The sequence below is a fragment of the Mastigoproctus giganteus genome, chromosome 2 (genome assembly GCF_048544385.1).
Source record: "Mastigoproctus giganteus isolate SK-2022 chromosome 2, ASM4854438v1, whole genome shotgun sequence".
Lineage (NCBI taxonomy): Eukaryota > Metazoa > Arthropoda > Arachnida > Uropygi > Thelyphonidae > Mastigoproctus > Mastigoproctus giganteus.
The window spans coordinates 232,340,741-232,362,081 of record NC_143576.1 but is presented as its reverse complement, the minus strand read 5'-3'; the positions used below and the strand labels follow the sequence as shown (position 1 = coordinate 232,362,081).

General features: G+C 37.3%; 1 protein-coding gene across 1 annotated transcript in view; it reads left to right on the top strand.

The window, feature by feature from the left end:
• The window catches only part of wbl (endoplasmic reticulum protein 29-like protein wbl), a 99,946-nt gene extending 79,756 nt beyond the window's left edge, over positions 1 to 20,190 (top strand). The window contains exon 4 of the mRNA XM_090369029.1: positions 19,392 to 20,190. Within this exon, the coding sequence (XP_090225155.1) occupies positions 19,392 to 19,717 (326 nt within the window). The 3' untranslated portion in view covers positions 19,718 to 20,190. The remainder of the gene's footprint in view (positions 1 to 19,391) is intronic.
• Positions 20,191 to 21,341: the final 1,151 nt, after the last annotated feature.

The window sequence follows — 21,341 nt, the reverse complement described above, 5'->3', positions numbered from 1 at the left end:
GGTGTACATTATCAGAAGTATGAGTGGCAGATATGTGGTGATTTAATGGTAATCGCTGTTTTATTAGGACTACAAAAGGGTTACACTAAGTCAGTGGTTTTCAACCTTTTTTTAATAACGGCACCCCTAAGTAATTTAATTTATTTTATTTTGCGACACCCCTACTCAATTTTCTGCGTGTTAGATCCAATTCTCTGTGTGTGTGTGTGTATAATATTAAAAAATATATATGTCCACACCCAGGGTCCTGAGCTGGATATCATCATTCTTCTCTTCTTTTCTTGATGATTCCCTTCTCTCTCTCTCTCTCTCTCTCTCTCTCTCTGGGTAATTCAGAATTTTTTTTTTTTTTTTTTTGGCTGATGCAGCATAAGCCTTAGGCTTCCTTGCACCATATGCTAATAATAATAATGAAGGAATGTCTCATACCTACTCGTTTCTGTTATCTCTTTATCAGTTTTGCCAATTATTGATTTTGCACTTAATTTAATTTAATTTTGATTTACTTAATTTAATTTTAAATTAGAAAAGAATAGCGAAAGCTTAAAAAGCGGTACTCACCTTGAAATTAATCTGCGATGTTTTACTTAGGTAGCGTGGTTAATGTTTAAGTTGAATTGTTAAATTGAAAAATTAAAAGGGAGGGAAGTAGGTAAAAGTTGACTGAATTAAATAGGCGCAAGGAAATAGAAGTGTACACATCCAATCTTTGGTTGTCATCGAAATAAAAGAAAAGAATAGTTAAAAACTGTAAAACTGTTACAGTTTTTAACTATTCTTTTCTTTTCTTTTATTTCGATGACAACCAAGGATTGGATGTGTGCACTTCTATTTCCTTGCGCCTATTTAACTCAGTCAACTTTTACCTACTTCCCTCCCTTTTAATTTTTCAATTTAACAATTCAACTTAAACATTAACCACGCTACCTAAGTAAACCATCGCAGATTAATTTCAAGGTGAGTACCGCTTTTTAAGCTTTCGCTATTCTTTTCTAGTCTATTAACACGGTACTTGAAGATTTCTAAAAATTTCGTATTGTTTAATTTAAAATTAAAATTTTTCAATCATAGAGTCGGAAGCAGCAAACTGGTATAGATGATACAAAGCCCAACGGGTAAGTATCTGAATAAACGAGAAAGGTTTTTACTTACTGCTATTTGTCCTGTGGTGGTTTGTCAGAAAGGGGGGTTATTCCCGCTTTCTGTTTGTTTTATTGACTGATCGGTTTTTACTGCGCAGTTGCGTCTATTGTGTGTTATGGTGTGATGTCGATATTGCTGTAGGGCAATATATTTTGCAAGTCATGAGAGTGTTTATTTTTACGTTTGTTGGGTAGGGGACCATCCGAGTTGAAATGATGCGTTTTTATATATACAAGTATTGGAAAATACGTAGTGATTATTGATAAAGATGATGTTTTGCCGAAAAGGCTGATATTATGATGAAAGGATGATGTTCATATACATTTTTTACATGAAATTGTTTTGCTATCCCTTGGACTGGGCCGGTATAGCTTTTCTAAGGCATAACGACCCGTGTTGTCCAATGGGGTAGCTATTTACATATTTACAGCCTCCTTCTAAGTGAATTTTTACCATGTGTCTCCTTGTGTTATTTTGCATAAGGGTGTTTGCTTATAATGCTACTGGTGGTATATTTCCGTTATTTGTGCTGTCAGTCTTGGTTTTTCTAAGTTTTATAATTTTTAGAGGGGTGGGTTAGTTTAGAATGTCGGATTGCAGTGCGGTCAGAAGATGAGCCTCTTCTGAGCACAATAAATCCGGGTATCAAATTGGGGAGTATTTATCTTGCATTGTAATTTAGACAACTTAGTGGCGGTAAGTTACTGATGGTTTAAAGATGTTTTCAATAATTTTATATGGACTGACGTTCGGTTGGTGTATTTTGATGTTCATATGTATGGCAGCTTTAATATGATGTCTGCTGTAGTCGGTGGGTATATTGTTTTTGGTGAGGGTTTTTAAGAGTTTTTTAATTGCATCCGTTGTATTATTGCATATGTTTAGTAATGTGGTTGTTTGGTTTCTAATGGTGTTTCCTTGGATGTGTTTAGCAATGTTGCTATCCCAGTGGATGAGCTTTATTGCTGGGAAGCTGAAATAGTCTCTTTTGTCGTAGTGTTTAGTATCGATATTGTCTTTGGTGATAGTGATTTGGCTGTTGAGATAATATGCTTGTAGGTTGCTACGTTCAATGGTTGGGTCTGTGGGTTAGATTTCCTGGGCTAATGTTTTGAAGTTGTTGTAGTTGATGACTAGGACATCATCAGTATATATATATAGAAGTTGATTTCTTCTTGGATGTTGCTTTCAAAGTGGTGTAGGTAAAGGTTGGCTATTGCACAGGAGCAGCAAGATCCCATGGCTATCCCTTTAGTCTGTACATAAATTTTGTTTCCCATTAGCATGTAGTTGTTTTTGATGTTGAGATTGATGAGGTCGTGCCAGTATTGTTTATTGCATTTCAAATTTTTTTGATGGTTCTGGTAGTAGTATAAGAGGACTTTAATTAGATTGTCATGTGAAATGCTGGTGAAGAGGTTTTTAAAGTCGTAGGTGTAGATGCTTATGATATTATTGTTTTTGATGTATTCTAAATATTTTTTGTTGTTGGAATGATTTTGGTGTTAGTGATTTTGTTGGCTATAATATTAAGTTTGTCTTCCATTAGGTTGCTGGAAGGTTTTATGTAACTGTTTTTGCCTGATGTGATGAACCTTTTTCCAGTGGGTACTTTATGAAATTTGGGGATCCAGTAAATGAATGGGTATCTTATATTATCTATTTTCAGTTTGAGTTTTTTGTGCATGGCTATGATTTTCTTGCTAATGCTGTTTGGTGTGGAGTTCATAATTTTGTATGTTTACAATATGAACAACACAGACCAACCTTGCCACTGCCAAGACAATAAATATAAAAATTACATAGATCCACATTAGAACCATATTATCACAGGCGATCTTCGCATTATAGAGGATCACACAATAAAAGAGATCATGGAAAAGGGAACCAAATTCAGACCCAACACCCCAACCAATTTTAAAAACACACGCAAATCTATATACACGGATCTACTTCAATTCACCTTCAAAACTTGCATACAAATTTAACACACCTATAGAGGCATTTCAAATCTGGATAAATAATACCACAGAACGTATCATGAATAGATTCCAAGAAACCATAACACTACAAAATTGCGTTAAACAATTTAATTTAAAAAAACATTAGATACAAGGCGAAAGAACTACAAAACAAATTCGTCATAACAAACACAGATAAGGCCAACAACAACTTTAGTGTAATTTGCAAAAGGTTTTACATAGACACGCTTAAAGAGGAATTGAACCACAGTGAAACATACAAAATTATGAACTCCACTCCAAACAGCATTAGCAAGAAAATCATAGCCATGCACAAAAAACTCAAACTGAAAATAGATAATATAAGATACCCATTCATTTACTGGATCGCCAAATTTAATAAAGTACCCACTTGAAAAAGGTTCATCACATCAGGCAAAAAATCACTAACACCAAAATCATTTCCAACAACAAAAAATATCTAGAATACATCAAAAACAAAAACAATAATATCATAAGCATCTACACCTACAACTTTAAAAACCTCTTCACCAGCTTTTCACACGACAATCTAATTAAAGTCCTCTTATACTACTACCAGAACCATCAAAAAAATTTGAAATGCAATAAACAATACTGGCACAACCTCATCAATCTCAATGTCAAAAACAACTACGTGCTAATGGGAAACAACATTTATGTACAGACTAGAGGGATAGCCATGGGATCTTGCTGCTCCTGCGCAATAGCCAACCTTTACCTACAACATTTCGAAAGCAACATCCAAGAAGAAATCAACTTCTATAGATATATCGATGACGTACTAGTCATCAACTACGATAACTTCGAAACATTAGCCCAGGAAATCTACCCCACAGACCTAACCATTGAACATACCAACCCGAGTAGCAACCTACAAGCATATTATCTCGACAGCCAAATCACTATCACCAAAGACAATATCGATACTAAACACTACGACAAAAGAGACTATTTCAGCTTCCCAGCAATAAAGCTCATCCACTGGGATAGCAACATTGCTAAACACATCCAAGGAAACACCATTAGAAACCAAACAACCACATTACTAAACATATGCAATAATACAGATAATGCAACGGATGCAATTAAAAAACTCTTAAAAACCCTCACCAAAAACAGTATACCCACCGACTACAGCAGACATCATATTAAAGCTGCCATACATATGAACATCAAAATACACCAACCGAACGTCAGTCCATATAAAATTATTGAAAACATCTTTAAACCATCTGTAACTTACCGCCACTAAGTTGTCTAAATTACAATGCAAGATAAATACTCCCCAATTTGATACCCAGATTTATTGTGCTCAGAAGAGGCTCGTCTTCTGACCGCACTGCAATCCGACATTCTAAACTAACCCACCCCTCTAAAAATTATAAAAATTAGAAAACTTAGGAAAACCAAGACTGACAGCATAAATAACGGAAATATACCACCAGTAGCATTATAAGCAAACACCCTTATGCAAAATAACACAAGGAGACACATGGTAAAAATTCACTTAGAAGGAGGCTGTAAATATGTAAATAGCTACCCCATTGGACAACACGGGTCGTTATGCCTTAGAAAAGCTATACCGGCCCAGTCCAAGGGATAGCAAAACAATTTCATGTAAAAAATGTATATGAACATCATCCTTTCATCATAATATCAGCCTTTTCGGCAAAACATCATCTTTATCAATAATCACTACGTATTTTCCAATACTTGTATATATAAAAACGCATCATTTCAACTCGGAAGGTTTTTCCCCCGACCTCAACCCCCCTGCACAGTAAAAACTGATCAGTCAATAAAACAAACAGAAAGTGGGAATAACCCTCTTTCTGACAAACCACCACAGGACAAGTAGCAGTAAGTAAAAACCTTTCTCGTTTATTCAGATACTTATCCATTGGGCTTTGTATCACCTATACCAGTTTGCTGCTTCCGACTCTATGATTGAAAAATTTTAATTTAAAATTAAATTGAATAGAAAAAAAATTAAATTAAGTGCAAAATCAATAATTGGCAAAACTGATAAAGGGATAACGGAAACGGGTAGGTATGAGACATTCCTTTAGTCTGGCTACCAATCTGCTCAAAGCCCCTGATGAAGTAGTGGATAGATGACCAGGTGAAAGAATGTTATTTAATGTTTAACCTAAAAAATATTTTACTGGAATTTGCATTGCTTAATACCATTAGTATATATATTTTTAACTTCATTTATTATTACATTTACAGGCCCCCAGGCTAAAGTTAGCCCACAAATGCTAACTTGTTAACCTGTTCCCTATACACTTAATACCTATAAATAACATTAATAAATAAACACCAGAAAATAGATTAAATCGACCAATATTAAATCATTAAATCAATTGACCAGTGTGTGTGTGTGTGTGTGTGTGTGTGTGTGTGTGTGTGTGTGTACACACAGTATATAATATTATTCTTTATATAGAGATACTAAATAAACATCAATTATAGATCACCACAAAATTAAAAAGATACTGTACACCTTTTTATAATGAAATAAACATATAAATTAAAAAATAATAAGTTAAAGTAACTTAAACCCAAATTACGTGGCACCCCTAGAATGTTGTTGCGGCACCCCTGTTGAAAACCACTGCACTAAGTATTGTTGCTTTCTCTGCAAGTGGGATAGGCATGCCAAGGATATGCACTACAAGAAGAGGAGTTGGTGTCAACAAAAATCATTAACATCTAGAATGAAAAATACAGCATTTGAACTCTGGTAGATCCAAATAAAGTTTTTTTTTTTTTTTTTTCCCCTACCATTCCACATCAAACTGTGACACATGAAAAATTTCCTGAAATATTTGGAAATGAACAGTCCTGCATTCACATACTTGCAATAGAAATTCCCAAGGCTAAGTACCGAGAAGATTAAGGCAGGTGTTTTCATTGGTCTGCAAATAAGGCAACTTTTCAAAGACACAGTTCAAATGTGTCCTTAGTGATAGTGAGAAATCAGCGTGGAGAGGCTGAATACAAACAAAAGGTGAAAAGAATCCCATGTTCGATATAGGTATGTTCATAGCTACATCTCACTGCTATATAAATAAAGAAATACCTTGTATAAATATAAAAAACTACTTTTTGTTTTTTAAAAGAGGGCCACGCTGACATTTTAAGCACACTTTCTGTGTTTAGCATCCCAAAATCTATAAAGTAAACTTACTTTCATGCCTGTAACAAGATGTAACCCAAAATTTGTTGTTCAGTGTAATCATGCTGGCCATGACAGTCGTTAGATACCTTCAGTTTCAAGATATTCCTCCACCACAGGAGACAGTCGATGTCATGACATCGCTGGATTCTGTCTTGCTGTTAGAGCCAGATAGCAGTCTGTTCTGGTTGACTTAACCCTCCGGAAACTGGCCAGCTCTTCTTGTAATGGTTCCTGTGTCCTGAAACTGCTTCAGTAGTGCTGAGACAACACTGCATGACACTGAGTAAGCCAAAAATAAGAATGAAGTGATGTGGTCACGATCTGGGTTTTTTTATAGGCATGAATAATTTGTAGCTCTGTAAGGTAGTAAACTGATTTCTATTGGACACTCAGAGATTTCCTACCGGGATGCCTATTACATCAAATATTCACCTTCGGTGACATTGTTCATAATAAAATATTCATGAAAACGTTTTGTTCTATTAATTTTGTCGAGCAATGTATAAGCCTTTCATTTTATTACCAACAAAAGTTGTTATATATAAGCATATATGTGGTTACTCTGGTTGGTTTTACTTGTATCACAATCAAATGCTATATTTTGCCAAAAATGTTATTTAGTAGTGGGTATAAATACAATTACAGAAAAAGTGGTGAGAAAAATAAATAATACATTTAAAAAAATATACAGAAAATTAAAAAAAAAAAAAAAAACAGCATTTCCCTCTCTTAAAATCGTAAAACCTTAAACCCATTTCCACCAGAGCTGCAAGGAAGCACCTCAGAACAGGGCAGGGGGATGAAATGATACTTTCTCTCAACTATTAGACCTTGCAGGGAGCCACCTCCCCACCTTCCATAGTGTTAATGAATGTTATGCATGAATAATATAGAATTCAGGGGTACAATTACTCTATCTGCATTGGGGCATACAAGGTGTCACCTTAGTGTGGAACTTTTTTTTTTTTTTTTATGTAAACCCCAAACATGAGAGGTATTAGAACCAATAGTACTTAGTACCGTGCTTGGGTTGGAGGTTGAAAAGACGAAAGAAGATATTTGTTGACATTGGACTTGAACTTCTGTAGACTGTAATTTTCAGGAAATACGTATGAAGGAAAGTTGTTCCAGAAAACGGCAGTTGAATGAATAAATGAGGAAGATGAAAAGTTGGTTCTGCGAGTTTGAAATTGTACAGTAAATGGATGTTGGCTAGTGGCGGCACGTGTTCGGACTGTTTTGAAAGAGAGAGCGGGAATTATAGAAGCCAATTCAGAAGAACAGTGCCCGTGGAAGTATCTGTTGAAGAGGCATTCAGCAGAAACAGTATGTCTATGAGACAGCGAGTGGAGAGACTCTGTTACAGATGAATCATTAATTAACCTAACCGCACTGCCCTCTTCTGAATGGAATCAAGAAGCCTAAGAGAGGTTTTAGGGGCACCACCCCAGATGTGGGAACAATATTCCATAGCAGGGCGGATTTGCGATTTGTAAAGAGTGGACAGCTGTTTGGAAGAAAATTAACGCCGAAAGCGAAAGAGAAAACCAAGTTTTTTTAGATGCATAGGAAGCAATATTTGTAATGTGCTTGTGCCAAGAGAGATTAGAAGTCAGGGAAATCCCCCAAAGAGATATATCATTTTGCCTAGAAATTGGAGTGTCACTAAAGATAAGCATAGTAGCAGAAGAATGGCGCCTCCGTAGCCAGGTGGGAAGGAGCAACAGTGCGTAGCACACGCTTCTTGATTAGACCGGGGTTCGAGCCCGTCACCACCAAATACGGAGGATGCGGAAAGGTCAAGGAATGACCACCGCATATCCCGGAGCAATATGGCCTTAGTTGCTAATGCTCCTAAAAACCAACCAACCAAACCAGTAGCAGAAGAATCCTTTTTGCGAGATATAAGACAAGACTGAGTTTTAGAAGGGTTGAAATCAACTAAGTTGTCTCTGCCCCACTGGAGAATTACCTGAAGATCGGTATTTAAGGAATTGGTAGCGGATTTTCGAGAAGTTGAAGCTGATTGAGCAGGACAAGGTTTCTCAAAATGGAAAGTGGAATGCAATATGCTATCATCGGCAAAACTATGGATAGGATTTCCAGCCAATGGAAGAAGGTCATTAATATACAAGAGGAAAAGAGTTGGGGAAAGAACTGAACCTTGAGGGACACCGGCATTAGTGGAGAAGTTAGAAGACAGAGAGCCATCTACCATCACCCTCAGTGAGCGATCAGAGAGAAAACTGGATAACCACTTACTTAAAAACAGTTGGTAAACCATAAGGTGGAAGCTTGTTTAGAAGACCTTTATGACAAACACAATCGAAAGCCTTTGAGATGTCAAGAGCAACTACTTGTGTTTCACCGAACCTTTCCATTCAATTAGTCCATAAATGGGTAACATAAGCCAGAATATCACCAGTGGATCGACACTGATGGAATCCATACTGGCGATCGCTGATCAGACGGAAGATTTCTAGGTAGTTTAAGAGTTGGCGGTTAATTGATTTCTCCATTTCTTTAGAAAGAGTAGAAGTAATTGCAATAGGACGATAATTGGATGAGAGGGATTTCTCACCCTTTTTAGGAACTGGCTGGATATGAGCAAATTTCCAAGCAGAAGGAAAAACACCTTTGGAATAATAAAGTGAAAAAAAGGCGGCAAAGAATAGGAGTAAGTTCAGGAGCACACTTTTTCAGAACAAGTGGAGAAATACCATCGGGAACTGGAGCTTTCTTAGCATCAAGATTTGCCAAAATCCTTCTGGCATCCTTTTGATGGAAGACCATAGGGGACATTGAATGGAGCGTGTTGGGAATGGTGGGAGGTGTTTTACCAAGATCATTAATACATGAGTTAGAAGAAAAATGGGATGCTAGTAAGTCAGCTTTATCCTTGGTTGAAGTGATAACAGAACCATCTGGTTTGGACAGAGGTGGGAGCAGAAATGGACAAAAGTTGCGGCCAATGGCTTTGGCAAGAGACCAGAATGCTCGGCTACCATTAGGGCAAGAACCAAATTTCCTACTCTTAGCCTGTTCAAATTCTAGTTTGGACTGATTAATAACTGCTTTACAATTGTTGCGAGCTTTGGTGTAGGCAGAAAATGAAACTGAAGAATTAGAAACAAGCCAATTACGATATGCAACATTCTTCTCTTGAACAGGCTTAGCACATTTATTGGAAAACCAAGGTTTAGATAAAGGACAAGATTTTAGAGTGGAGTGTGGGATAAAGAATTCCATTCCTGCAAGAATAATTTCACTGACACGATCTGAGCAAACGTTGGCATCAGAAGTTTAGAAACAGTAATCCGACCAGGGAAAAGAAGAAAAGAAGTCTCGTAGGTCATCCCATTTTGCATTATTGTAATGCCAAACAACACGAGGCTGGGAATAGCCATGAGTTAAAGGTTCCATTGGAGAAGAGACAATCACCAAGTTGTGATCTAAAGTGCCTAAAGGACCTCTCACTTCGACCGTGTACTTAGAAGGGTTGTTTATGAGAAAAAGATCAAGCGTATTGGCTGTATGATTAGGATTGTCCGGTATTCTTGTAGGTAAATGAACAATCTGTGCTAGGTCATTAGTAATTGCAAAAGCCTCAGCATCTCGACCTGCTGGGTCGGTGTGACTAGAAAATGGAAGCCAACTGGAGTTGTGAGCATTAATATCACCGAGGAAAATTACCTCACTGTTAGGAAAGTTGGACTGAAGAAAGTCAAGTTGCAAAGAGAGGAAGTCAAAGAGCTCCAAGTGGTTAGTGGAGTTGTGAGAACGGTAGAGACAACAGATGAATTTGACACAATGAGGTAGAGAGATTTTAAGCCAGAGAAGATCAAAGAGAGGAGATTCCAAATTGCAAGTCTCTGACAGGGAATATCAGAACGGACATACGCACAAGTTACCGCCTTTGACGCGAAAGGAATCATACAGCGAATAATTTGAGCATCTGAGATGAGCAGTAGTTGAATCAACCGATAACTGAGATTCTGTCAATAAAAGTACATGGGATTGGCAGAGTGCAAGTGGAAATGGACATTGTTGAGATTAGAATTGAGACCATGTATATTTGTGAAATGAATTAGGAAATGCTTGGGAGGTTTAGATCTTTTCGCAGATCAGCTTGCTCTATTAGTTTGACAATTCATGGTGTATTCAATAGTAGGAAAAAGTGGGTGGGACATGTTGTATGAAGTAATGAAATTTTTGTGTATGACGTACACATGGTAAGAATATACCCAGATCCTTGACATAACGTGGCCTTGACAATGGTCGCCGCATACACACTACTCGGACTCCCTCCAGTCACTATCTGCCAAAGTAGAGGTAGCAAGATTATACACTAGCTGATCCGGAAGCCTCCTAGAGAGTTACCAATAGGTTCGGTCCAGTGTACTAACTAGCGGCCAGCCTGCGAACACCGTTTTAGAGCTGTACTCTCGAAATGTAAGGAATATTGGATTTCGCCACGATGTTCATCATAACCTCAAAAGTCATCAATCATACTGCATGATGGAAGAGATAGGGAAGGGTTGACCGGAACTTAGCTCTAGAGACTAAACATGGGTTCCACCACTTCAAGCCTCCAATAAGCAAAGTGGTGGTATTTCACTGGTTGATGAGAGTCATCTACCACCTAGTGATCCAATAGATTCCAATAGAGATCTACCATCTCAATTGGAATGAGCAGCAGCCTGGAAAACAAGACTGCTAGGAGTCATTGTGGTACAAGTAAACACATGGGTTGTGGTGGGTAGCTAAGAATAGGAACAGGTGCATGTATACACCAATGCTAGGAGTTTGGTAAATAAATTTGATGAATTTGAGGTATTGCTCAGAACATCAAAGGCAGATATTGTTGGGATATCAAAGACGTGGTGTCACACAGATATAAGGAATGCAGAACTGGAATTTGGGGAGTACAGTGTGTACAGGAACGAAAGACAAGATAGGAAGGGATAAGACAAGATAAGAGGGGTTATACTATTAATTAAGAAACATATAAAATCCAAGGAAGTGAAGCCAGTCAATATCGCAGGACAGTGCAGTGTCGAGTCAGTTTGGTGTGACGTAAGTATTTGGAGATCAAAATTGAGAGTAGGAGTGTGTTATAGACCTAATGACTCTCCTGAGTATAATAAGGAACTGTACAGGGAAATAGCGGGCCAGTAAATCAGAATTTTATAATGGGGGATTTTAATTTCCCAGATATTGACTCGAATTTGTGGGTTAGTCACTCTCACACTAGCAAGGCTTTTGTGGATTTATTGCATAATTATTTTCTACATCAGCATGTTCGGGAGGCAACTAGAGGGAGTAATACTCTTGATCTGATTATCAGTAGTGATTCTTCATGCATTAGGAATCTCCAGAGTAAATCCCACTTCATCACAGTGTGCTGAAGTGGGATTTATTCAAAGAGGTAACTACCATTAGGGGTAAAGGGAAGGGTTATTGCTTTCGTAAAGGTGACTACGATGGACTGAGACAGTGTTTAAATTCTATACGGTGGGACCAACTGATGATGTTATCAACAGCAAATTCAAAATGGGAAGCATTCAAAGAATTTATCTTGCAAGCTACTAGGCTTTACATACCAACTAAGAAATATTGTTCAATGTTTAGGCCTAAATGGAATGCAGATGAACTAATGAGACATGTGGCAGAGAAGAAAAATGCATGGGCTACATATAAATTAATGGGTGATACTGGTCTATAACCAAGTCACAAAAGACATTAGGCAGGCAAAGGGAGATTATGAGAAATCCTTCGCAAAGGATGCAAAGAAAAACAACAAAGAGTTCTTTACCTATGTAAACTCTAGAAGGAAAGGGATGAATCAGATTGGTCCACTGGATATTGATGGTTCAACTGTTGATGATCCTGCTCAGGTGGCTAACAAACTAAATGAGTATTTTGCATCTACATTCACCCATGAGAAGTTATTCAGGGAGAGATATGCCAAAGGTGAGTTAAACTCTGGCAGTGAGCTGGATGATTTTGTAATAACTGAGAGGAAAATGGAGGAGAAATTGTTGAAGATAAACACAAGAAAGGCACCTGGGGATGATGGATTTATCCAGTTATATTAAAGGAGGCAGCAAGGGAAGTAAGCAACTCCTTAGCCATAATTATGAGAGCCTCTTTGGACTCAGGGGAGGTACCCATGGACTGGAGATGTGCAAGTGTGACCTCAATTCACAAAGGAGGATCAAAGTGCAACACAAGTAATTATAGACCTGTTAGTTTAACTTCTGTTCCAGGAAAATTAATGGAGCCACTGGTTAAAGAAGCACTGCAGGATCATCTAGACAAGACTTCAGTTATAGCTCGAACACAGCATTGTTTTGTTAAGGGAAAGTCTTGCTTGACCAATTTGATTGGATACTATAATGTGGTCACAAAGGAACTGGATGCAGGGAATAACTTTGATATCATATATTTGGATCTTAGAAAGACTTTTGATACTGTTGCACATGGAAGACTGCTGCACAAATTGGAGTAGTGTGGCACTGGAGGTAAATTGCTGCTATGGATAAAGGCATGGTTGAGTGGGAGAAGACAGAGTGGTAATCAATGGACACTGGTCATCGTGGACTAATGTTATTAGTGGAGTCCCTCAAAGTTCAGTATTGGGTCCATTGTTGTTTTCTGTATTTATAAATGATATTGATGATGGTATATCAAGCTTAATGTCCAAGTTTGCAGACGATACAAAGGTTGGCAGGGTTTAAGGACACTAATAACAGTACGTTGCTGCAACAGGATCTAGAAAAGTTGAGCAGATGGGCTGAGACGTGGCAAATGAAATTTTAACATTGACAAATGTAAAGAACTACATATGGGAAGCAGCAACCCCAGAGTGACATATCAGCTCTGTGGTACTACACTGACAGTTGTAGAGCACGAAAAGGACCTGGGATAATTGTGCATGCAGATATGAAGTTTTCTGAGCAGTGCAGATGGTCTGCAAGCGTAGCTCATAGTGTCTTGTCAATGAAATACACGAATTTTTCTAGCCGGGATTAAGGAGATTATCCCCTTATATAAGGCTATGGTCAGGCCACACCTTGAGTACTGTATACAGGTCTGGAGGCCGCATTTTAAGAAGGATGTAGAGCTATTGGAACGAGTACAGAGAAGTGCAACAAGATTAGTGACTGGAACAAAGGGTTGCTCTTATGAAGAAAGTCTTAAATTTTGCAAATTACAGTGTCTGGAGACTAAGCACCTGCGACATGATCTGATTGAGGTGTATAAAGCCTTGAATGGTTTGAGCATGCTCAATGCTGATGGAATTCTTCCTGTTGCTCAGAATAATCATTTGAGAGGGCATAAATTCAAATTGAGGAAAGACAGATGTAGAATAGATGTGCGGAAGCTTACCTTTAGCCAGTGGGTGGTTGGTGGCACAGACTTCCATCCTTTGTTGTGTAAGTTGATAGCCTAGATAAATTTAGGGCTGAGGTGGACAGATACTTGGAACGAATGGAGGGGTGAAATGGAAGCATGTTTTTTTTTTAGGCTGATGCTGCATAAGGTTGCTTTCTTGCATCATATGTCTCTACTAATGCTAATCTCATTATTAGCCATTTCTAATTTCCCCCCTTTTTTTTTTTTTTTTTTTTTTTTTTTTTGTACATGATATTCCTTCATTCTTTCTGCTGGAGTTTGATTCCTGATAAGTATCAGGCATAGTGGAACTCTGTGGTTGAATTTCATTATGATTCGGAATAGTTTGAATTTCTAATTTCCTTTTCTTGCGTTCACGATATTCCTTCATTATTTCAGCTCTAATATTTTTTTTTTTTTTTTTTTTTTTGTGTGTTGTTTGAAAACTCCCAGGCCTAATGAAACACTCTTGTTGAATTTCATCTGAGTTCACATTTCTGTCCAACTTCCCTTTCTTTCTTTCGCGATATTTCTTCGAACGCTGGGCTGTAGATTTTGGCACAGTCACTCACGTATTAATCATTATGCTGATATAATAGTATAACATAGCACGCTCAATTGTACGTGTTGTGTCACTGCAACTTGTTGCATCACCGCACTAGTTGCATACAATTGAGTTTTCTTGGATGCATGCATTGTACTTTGTGCGTCACTGCATGCAACAAATACAATGCAAGCACATCGGGTTTCATGACTATTTAGCATTAGCATTAGTAGAGGCATTTGATGCAAGAAAGCAAGCTTATGCAGCATTAGCCAAAAAAAAAACCCGACTTCCACTTCACCCCTCTGTTCGTTCAAAATACCTGGCCAGCTGAGCCTTAAACTTATTTAGGCCTTAAACTTATCAAGGGATGGAAGTCTGTTCCACCAACCAACCACCCGCTGGCTAAAGGCAAATTTCCGCACGTCTATCCTTCATCTGTCTTTCCTCAATTTGAATTTATGCCCTCTCAGGTGATTTTTTTCTGAGTTAGAGGAAGAATCCCATCAGCATTGAGCATGCTTAAACCATTCAAGGCTTTATACACGTCTATCAGATCACCTCGCTGGTGCCTAGTCTCCAGACACTGTAATTTGCAAAACTTAAGCCTTTCTTCGTAAGAGCACCCCTTTGTTCCATTCACTAATCTTTTTGCCCTTCTCTGTACTCGTTCCAGCAGCTCTACATCCTTCTTGAAATGAGGCCTCCAGACCTGTATACAGTACACCAGGCGTGGCCTGACCATTGCCTTATACAAGGGAATAATCACCTCCTTATCCCTGCTGGAAAAATTCCTGTATGTCATTGACAATACTCCATGAGCTACTCTTGCAGCCCGTCTGCACTGCTCAGAGAACTTCATATCTGCCTGCACAACCACCCCCAAGTCCCTTTCATTCTCTACCACTGTCAGTGTAGTACCACAGAGTTGATACGTTGCTCTGGGGTTGCTGTTTCCCATGTGTAGTACTTTACATTTGTCAATGTTAAACTTCATTTGCCACCTCTCAGCCCATCTGCTCAACCTTTCCAGATCCTGTTGCAGCAGCATAGTGTCAGTAGTGTCCTTGACAACCCTGCCAACCTTTTTATCGTCTGCAAACTTGGACATTAAGCTTGATATACCATCATCAATATCATTTATAAATACAGAAAACAATAATGGACCCAACACTGAGCCCTGAGGGACTCCACTAATAACAGTCCACGATGAGCAGTGTCCATTGATTACCACTCTCTGTCTTCTCCCCCTCAACCACCGCTTTATCCATAGCAGCAATTTGCCTCCAATGTCACACTGCTCCAATTTGTGTAGCAGTCTTCCATGTGCAACAGTATCAAAAGCCTTTCTAAGATCCAAGTATATAATATCAAAGCTATTCCCTGCATCCAGTTCTTTTGTGACTGCATCATAGTATCCAATGAAATTGGTCAGGCAAGACTTCCCCTTAACAAAACCATGCTGTGTCCGAGCTATAACTGAAGTCTTGTCTAAATGATCCTGCAGTGCTTCTTTAACCAGTGCCTCCATTAATTTTCCTGGAACAGAAGTTAAGCTCACAGGTCTATAATTACTTGTGTTAGCCTTTGATCCTCCTTTGTGAATTGGGGTCACATTTGCACATTTCCAGTCTATGGGTACCTCCCCTGAGTCCAAGGAAGCTCTCATAATTATGGCTAAGGGTTTGCTTACTTCCTTTGCTGCCTCCTTTAATATAACTGGATAGATCCCATCCACCCCGGGTGCCTTTCTTGTGTTTATCTTCAACAGTTTCTCCTCCACTTTACTCCCAGTTATTTCAAGATTCTGTAGCTTACTGCTAGAGTTGAATACACTTCTGGCATTCCCCTCGCTGAATAACTCCTCATGTGTGAATGTCGATGCAAAATATTCATTTAGTTTGTTAGCTACCTGAGCAGGATCATCAACAGTTGACCCATCAATATCAAGTGAACCAATCTGATTCATCCCCTTCCTTCTAGAGTTTACATAAGTAAAGAACTCTTTGCTGTTTTTCTTTGCATCCCTTGCCAAGGATTTCTCGTAATCTGCCTTCGCCTGCCTAACCTCCTTTGTAACTTGGTTGCATATCAACTTGTATCTATCATAGGCTTCTGTGTCATGTGTTAATTTGTAAGTATCCCATGCATTTTTCTTCTCTGCCATATGCCTCATTAGTTCATCTGACATCCATTTTGGCCTAAACCTTGAACAATATTTCTTAGTTGGTATGTAAAGCCTAGTAGCTTCCAAGATAAGTTCTTTGAATGCTTCCCATTTTGAATTTGCTGTTGGTAACATCATCAGTTGGTCCCACTGTATAGAATTTAAATACTGTCTCAGTCCATCGTAGTCGCCTTTACGGAAGCAATAACCCTTCCCTTTACCCCTAATGGTAGTTACCTCTGAGTAAATCCCACTTCAGCACACTGTGATCACTGCCACCTAGTGGTTGATTTATCTGCAGATTCTTAATGCATGAAGAATCACTGCTGATAATCAAATCAAGAGTATTACTCCCTCTAGTTGCCTCCCGAACATGCTGATGTAGAAAACAATCATCCAATAAATCCACAAAAGCCCTGCTAGTGTGTGAGTGACCAACCCCCAAATTCCAGTCAATATCTGGGAAATTAAAATCTCCCATTATAAGACTCTCTGATTTAATGGCCCACTCTATTTCCCTGTACAGTTTCTTATTATACTCATCAGAGTCATTAGGCCTATAGCACACTTCTACTCTCAATTTTGATCTCCCAATGCTTATGTCACACCAAACTGACTCAACACTGCACTGTCCAGCGATGTCGACTGGCTTCAATTCCTTGGTTTTTATGTGTTTCTTAACTAATAGCATAACCCCCCCCTTCCTATCCTGTCTATCCTTTCTGTAGACGTTGTACTCCCCAAATTGCAGTTCTGCATCCCTTATATCTGTGTGACACCACGTCTCTGATATTCCAACAATATCTGCCTTTGATGTTTTGAGCAATACCTCAAATTCATCAAATTTATTTACTAAACTCTTGGCATTGGTGTACACACAAGTATACCTGCACCTGTTTCTATTCTTAGCTACCCTAACACAACCCATGTGTTTACTTGTACCGCAATGGCTCCCAGCAGTCTCTGAAATACCATGCATCTTGCTTTTCAGGCTTCTGCTCATTCTAATAGAAGCAGTGCAAGAATCTCTTTCACCTCTGCCAGTGGCTACTGTCAATCTATTGGTCTTTGTCTCCCCCCAAGCTAGCAGTTTTCCAACCCACCTAACACTGCCTCGATAGCATCAGCAAATATTCTCTAGGTAGCATAATGCTTTTTTCCGAATAATGCCGGTAAAAATGTTTTTAATGTCAAAAAGTTCATATGAACATGTCTGATTCTGTATAACTATGAAGTTTTCAGGGGTAAAATATACAGCAATACCCCACATAGCACTGATAATTGGTATCGAAATTGTTCCGTGTTATGTGAAATCGTGCTGATTGAGGTGTAATTATAATGAGTTTTAATTGAATGCGTACCAGAGAAACAGTCTGTGTACAATGGCAGTGTCCAATATTTTTTTATTTCAACTCCTTTTAATTGGCTATAAATCGATAAACAATTTGCACTTGATAGTCAATTAAAAGGATTTTAAATAAAAAAATATTGCAAAAATTTTATTAATGAAAAGGTAACATCATGAGAGATGAGAAAAAAGTTTTATTGTGTTTATTTAGGTTTTTCAATAATGAAGTCTGGTGAAGTTCTCTTCTTTTTCTTGGCGTACAAGTTTTTGTAGCATCAAATCCCATCTTGTAGAGTTTGCCGTATTTGGATGCTACATTCAGCATCCGGATCTGCATTCATAATCGCCTCACAGGCCATGTCAACCTCCCGAAACGCTTTCTCCAATTCTTCTGTTGAAAATTCTTTTGGTGTCACTTCAGAATTGTTTTCCTCTTTTACAATCTGCACAATGTCTTCCACAATTGTCTGAACTTGCACTTGCAATTTAAAACCAATGAAATCATTTGCGAAATGGGGCAAAACATGTTGGCAGTGGTTTCTAGCCAAGATGCAGATATATTTTGAATCATATTTAAAGGGTTTTGTAAAAAATAAACTGTGAAATGAAAAGTTTGAAAAGCTGTCACATTGTCTCGTCAGGATGGAATTAAGAATACTGGACACAGTTGCACATTGCTGCTGACTGCCTGAGGGGAGCTGTTGACATGTGCATGTGAGACAATAGAGTTGGCACCGCAGCATATATGTATGTGGACCTAGGCTGCAACAATGCAGCATATTTATGCAGAGTAGTGTCTAGGCTATTAAATGAGTTTTACTATGTACAAGTATATTTTCAACTTAAACTTAATTGAAAACCGTGTTATAGTGAAACCCCTGCTGTTTGAAGCTGTGCTAAGCAAAGGTATTGCTGTACAATGAAATTTTATATAAAATATGATACAAAATAAATAACTTATTAGTGTGTATGTGTCTCCCTACTCTGATTATTTTTTATATATTACATTATATATATAACAAAAAAATAAGAATCAGCATCTACTTAATATTAATATTAGACTGTCAAATTATGCAAGGAAACAAACTTTCTGCATCAATCAAAATAAATAAATAAACATTAAAAAATTAAATTTAAAAAAATACGAATCTAGAAAAGCCTTTGTTGTGTCAAAGCTGGCTTGTTATAAGCGTGATCCCTCTTCTCCATCCGTTTTACCTTGTCTATCCTTGTGAATAAACATTTTACTGGATATATGTCTGCTTATTGTTTACATTTTTTATTGTTGAAAACTGCAAGGCCATTTTTAAACAGCCATGACTCCATAACTGTTTAGAATTGGACAGATGTTTTTATAAACTTTTCTCATTGTTTTTTGATTGTGAATTAATTCTGAAATTATAGCCCATGTGTATAAAATAACTGCTGAGAGAGTGAGTTGGGGGGCCCAACTCACTCTCTCTCACTCTCTCTCTCTCTCTCTCTCTCTCTCTCTCTCTCTCTATCAGCAGTTAATCAGCATAATTTGAATTTTATTATCTAAAAATCAATTTTGCTTAATTTCTCGTATAGATTTTCCTCCTTAAATATTTTATTTCTTCCAGATGTACGACTAGTGTTAGACAAGTGCTTACAACAGTTTGATGGGTTAGCAGAAAGATTTATATCAGCAGATAAAGAGAAGCAAGAAGCTTTGCTTGAAGAAGCACAAGCCTTGGCAGCAAGTTTGACAAAGGAATTAGAAAAAAAATCAGCTGAAGTATATATTAGAATGATGCAGAAGGTGATTGAAAGAGGCAAAGCATTTATTGCAAGTGAGTCTGAACGTGTGAAAAATATTAAAGATGGAAAAATTACTGCAGCTAAAAAAGAAGAAATGCAAGGCAGACTTAATATTCTACAGTCATTTAGAACAAATGATGAACTTTGACTTGATTTAGTTAGTATGTTTTGAAGTTTATTTTCTGTTGTTGCAGTATATCTAAAAACTGAAATTTCATAAATTGACCTTTATGTCATGGTTGCTACTCCAAATTTTGAGATATGAGTAACTTTTAATAACGGGTTGATTAAGGGTAATTCCTAAAAAATTAGTTGCCTGTGTAATTGGGATATAAATGAGAGCTGCTTGGACGCTTCGTATTCACAGCCATGCTGTGTACTTGGAATCCGTTTAACATTTGCATAAGTCTTTCAGAAATAGAGATTATGCAATTATTAGTATAGGCCATTATCACTATGGATGATAAAGGGTCTGTGCTATTAAGTTCATTGGTCAAACAAGAATATTGGTATTTGAGAATATTAGCTATGATTCTTAGATCTTAATATTATTTGGAAAATATCTGTGTTAATCTCTGTCACTTTGTCTTAAAATTTAGTCTTGTCTGTCAATACAGTTTCTGTAGTACAAGTAAACTAAACTGCTCTGTCATGGCATTAAGTGATTTAATTAATTGTAAGAAAGGTTACATCAGTGGAGATTAAATATTAATTTTAGCCAAATATATTTATTCTGATGGTTATATTAGAGACTCCTTAAAGTAAAGTTTGACAGTTGACCACCTTCCACCGGTGCAATTATTTTTTTGAGGGGGGAAAAATTGTCTGTATGGTAAATATATGTAAATATCACACAGACAAGAATATAACATAAATCCCAAGAGGTTCACAAGGCAGTCTTCACATCAACTATTAAAATTTTAATGGCACCATTCCAAATAATTTTTAGTTCTTGGGTTTAATATCTGTATATTAAAAAAAAGAGAAGAGTTGAATCTTTTCAGCATTTCATTGTCGTAGTGAATACATATGAAACACCAGGAAGCGATTAAAAGCATAAATAAAGCCATTTTGATTTATTGTGGATAGCCAGCCACACTTTTTTTTTTTTTTGAAAAAGAAAGACACCAAACCATTCAGTACACAAATAAGATGTTAGTTGATACTATACTATCACTTAAAAAGCATCAACAGTAAAAGTCAAACTTCAGCACAACAGTTTAGAATATAATATAGTAGTCCCATAATTTAATTCTTCTTTCACTCTTGTATTGTGTTTTGTATTATGTTTTCTCATATTACTAAACTATTCACAACCTCAGATCACCGTCTTCATACTTTATTTTGCAGAGTGTAAATAATGCTCCATCCATGATAAAAGCACAGAAATCTAATAAAGCTTTTTATTTAATTTTGTCTAGCTTTTAGAATTGAAGAGTATAATAGTCTTCCCTCTTATTTCCATTTCACAAAAGTTAACACATTTGCTACCATCGCATGTATGATCAGTTGGCACCAAATTAATTTGCCATAATGCATACATTCTTAAGCACTCAATAAATGAGTGCTGTAAACGTAAGGGTACTTCAAATTAATAACTGCTTGATATTATCACACTGATTGAAGCCTGTATTAGTTGCAGTAAAGCATCAGCCATGTGCTGTCAAGGTCTGGTACACAGTTTTTATTTGTGTTTTGCTTATGTTGAGGTTTATGTATGTGGAATAAAATTTTGATGAAATTGAGATTTGTTCTGATTTTCAACTCAGTAC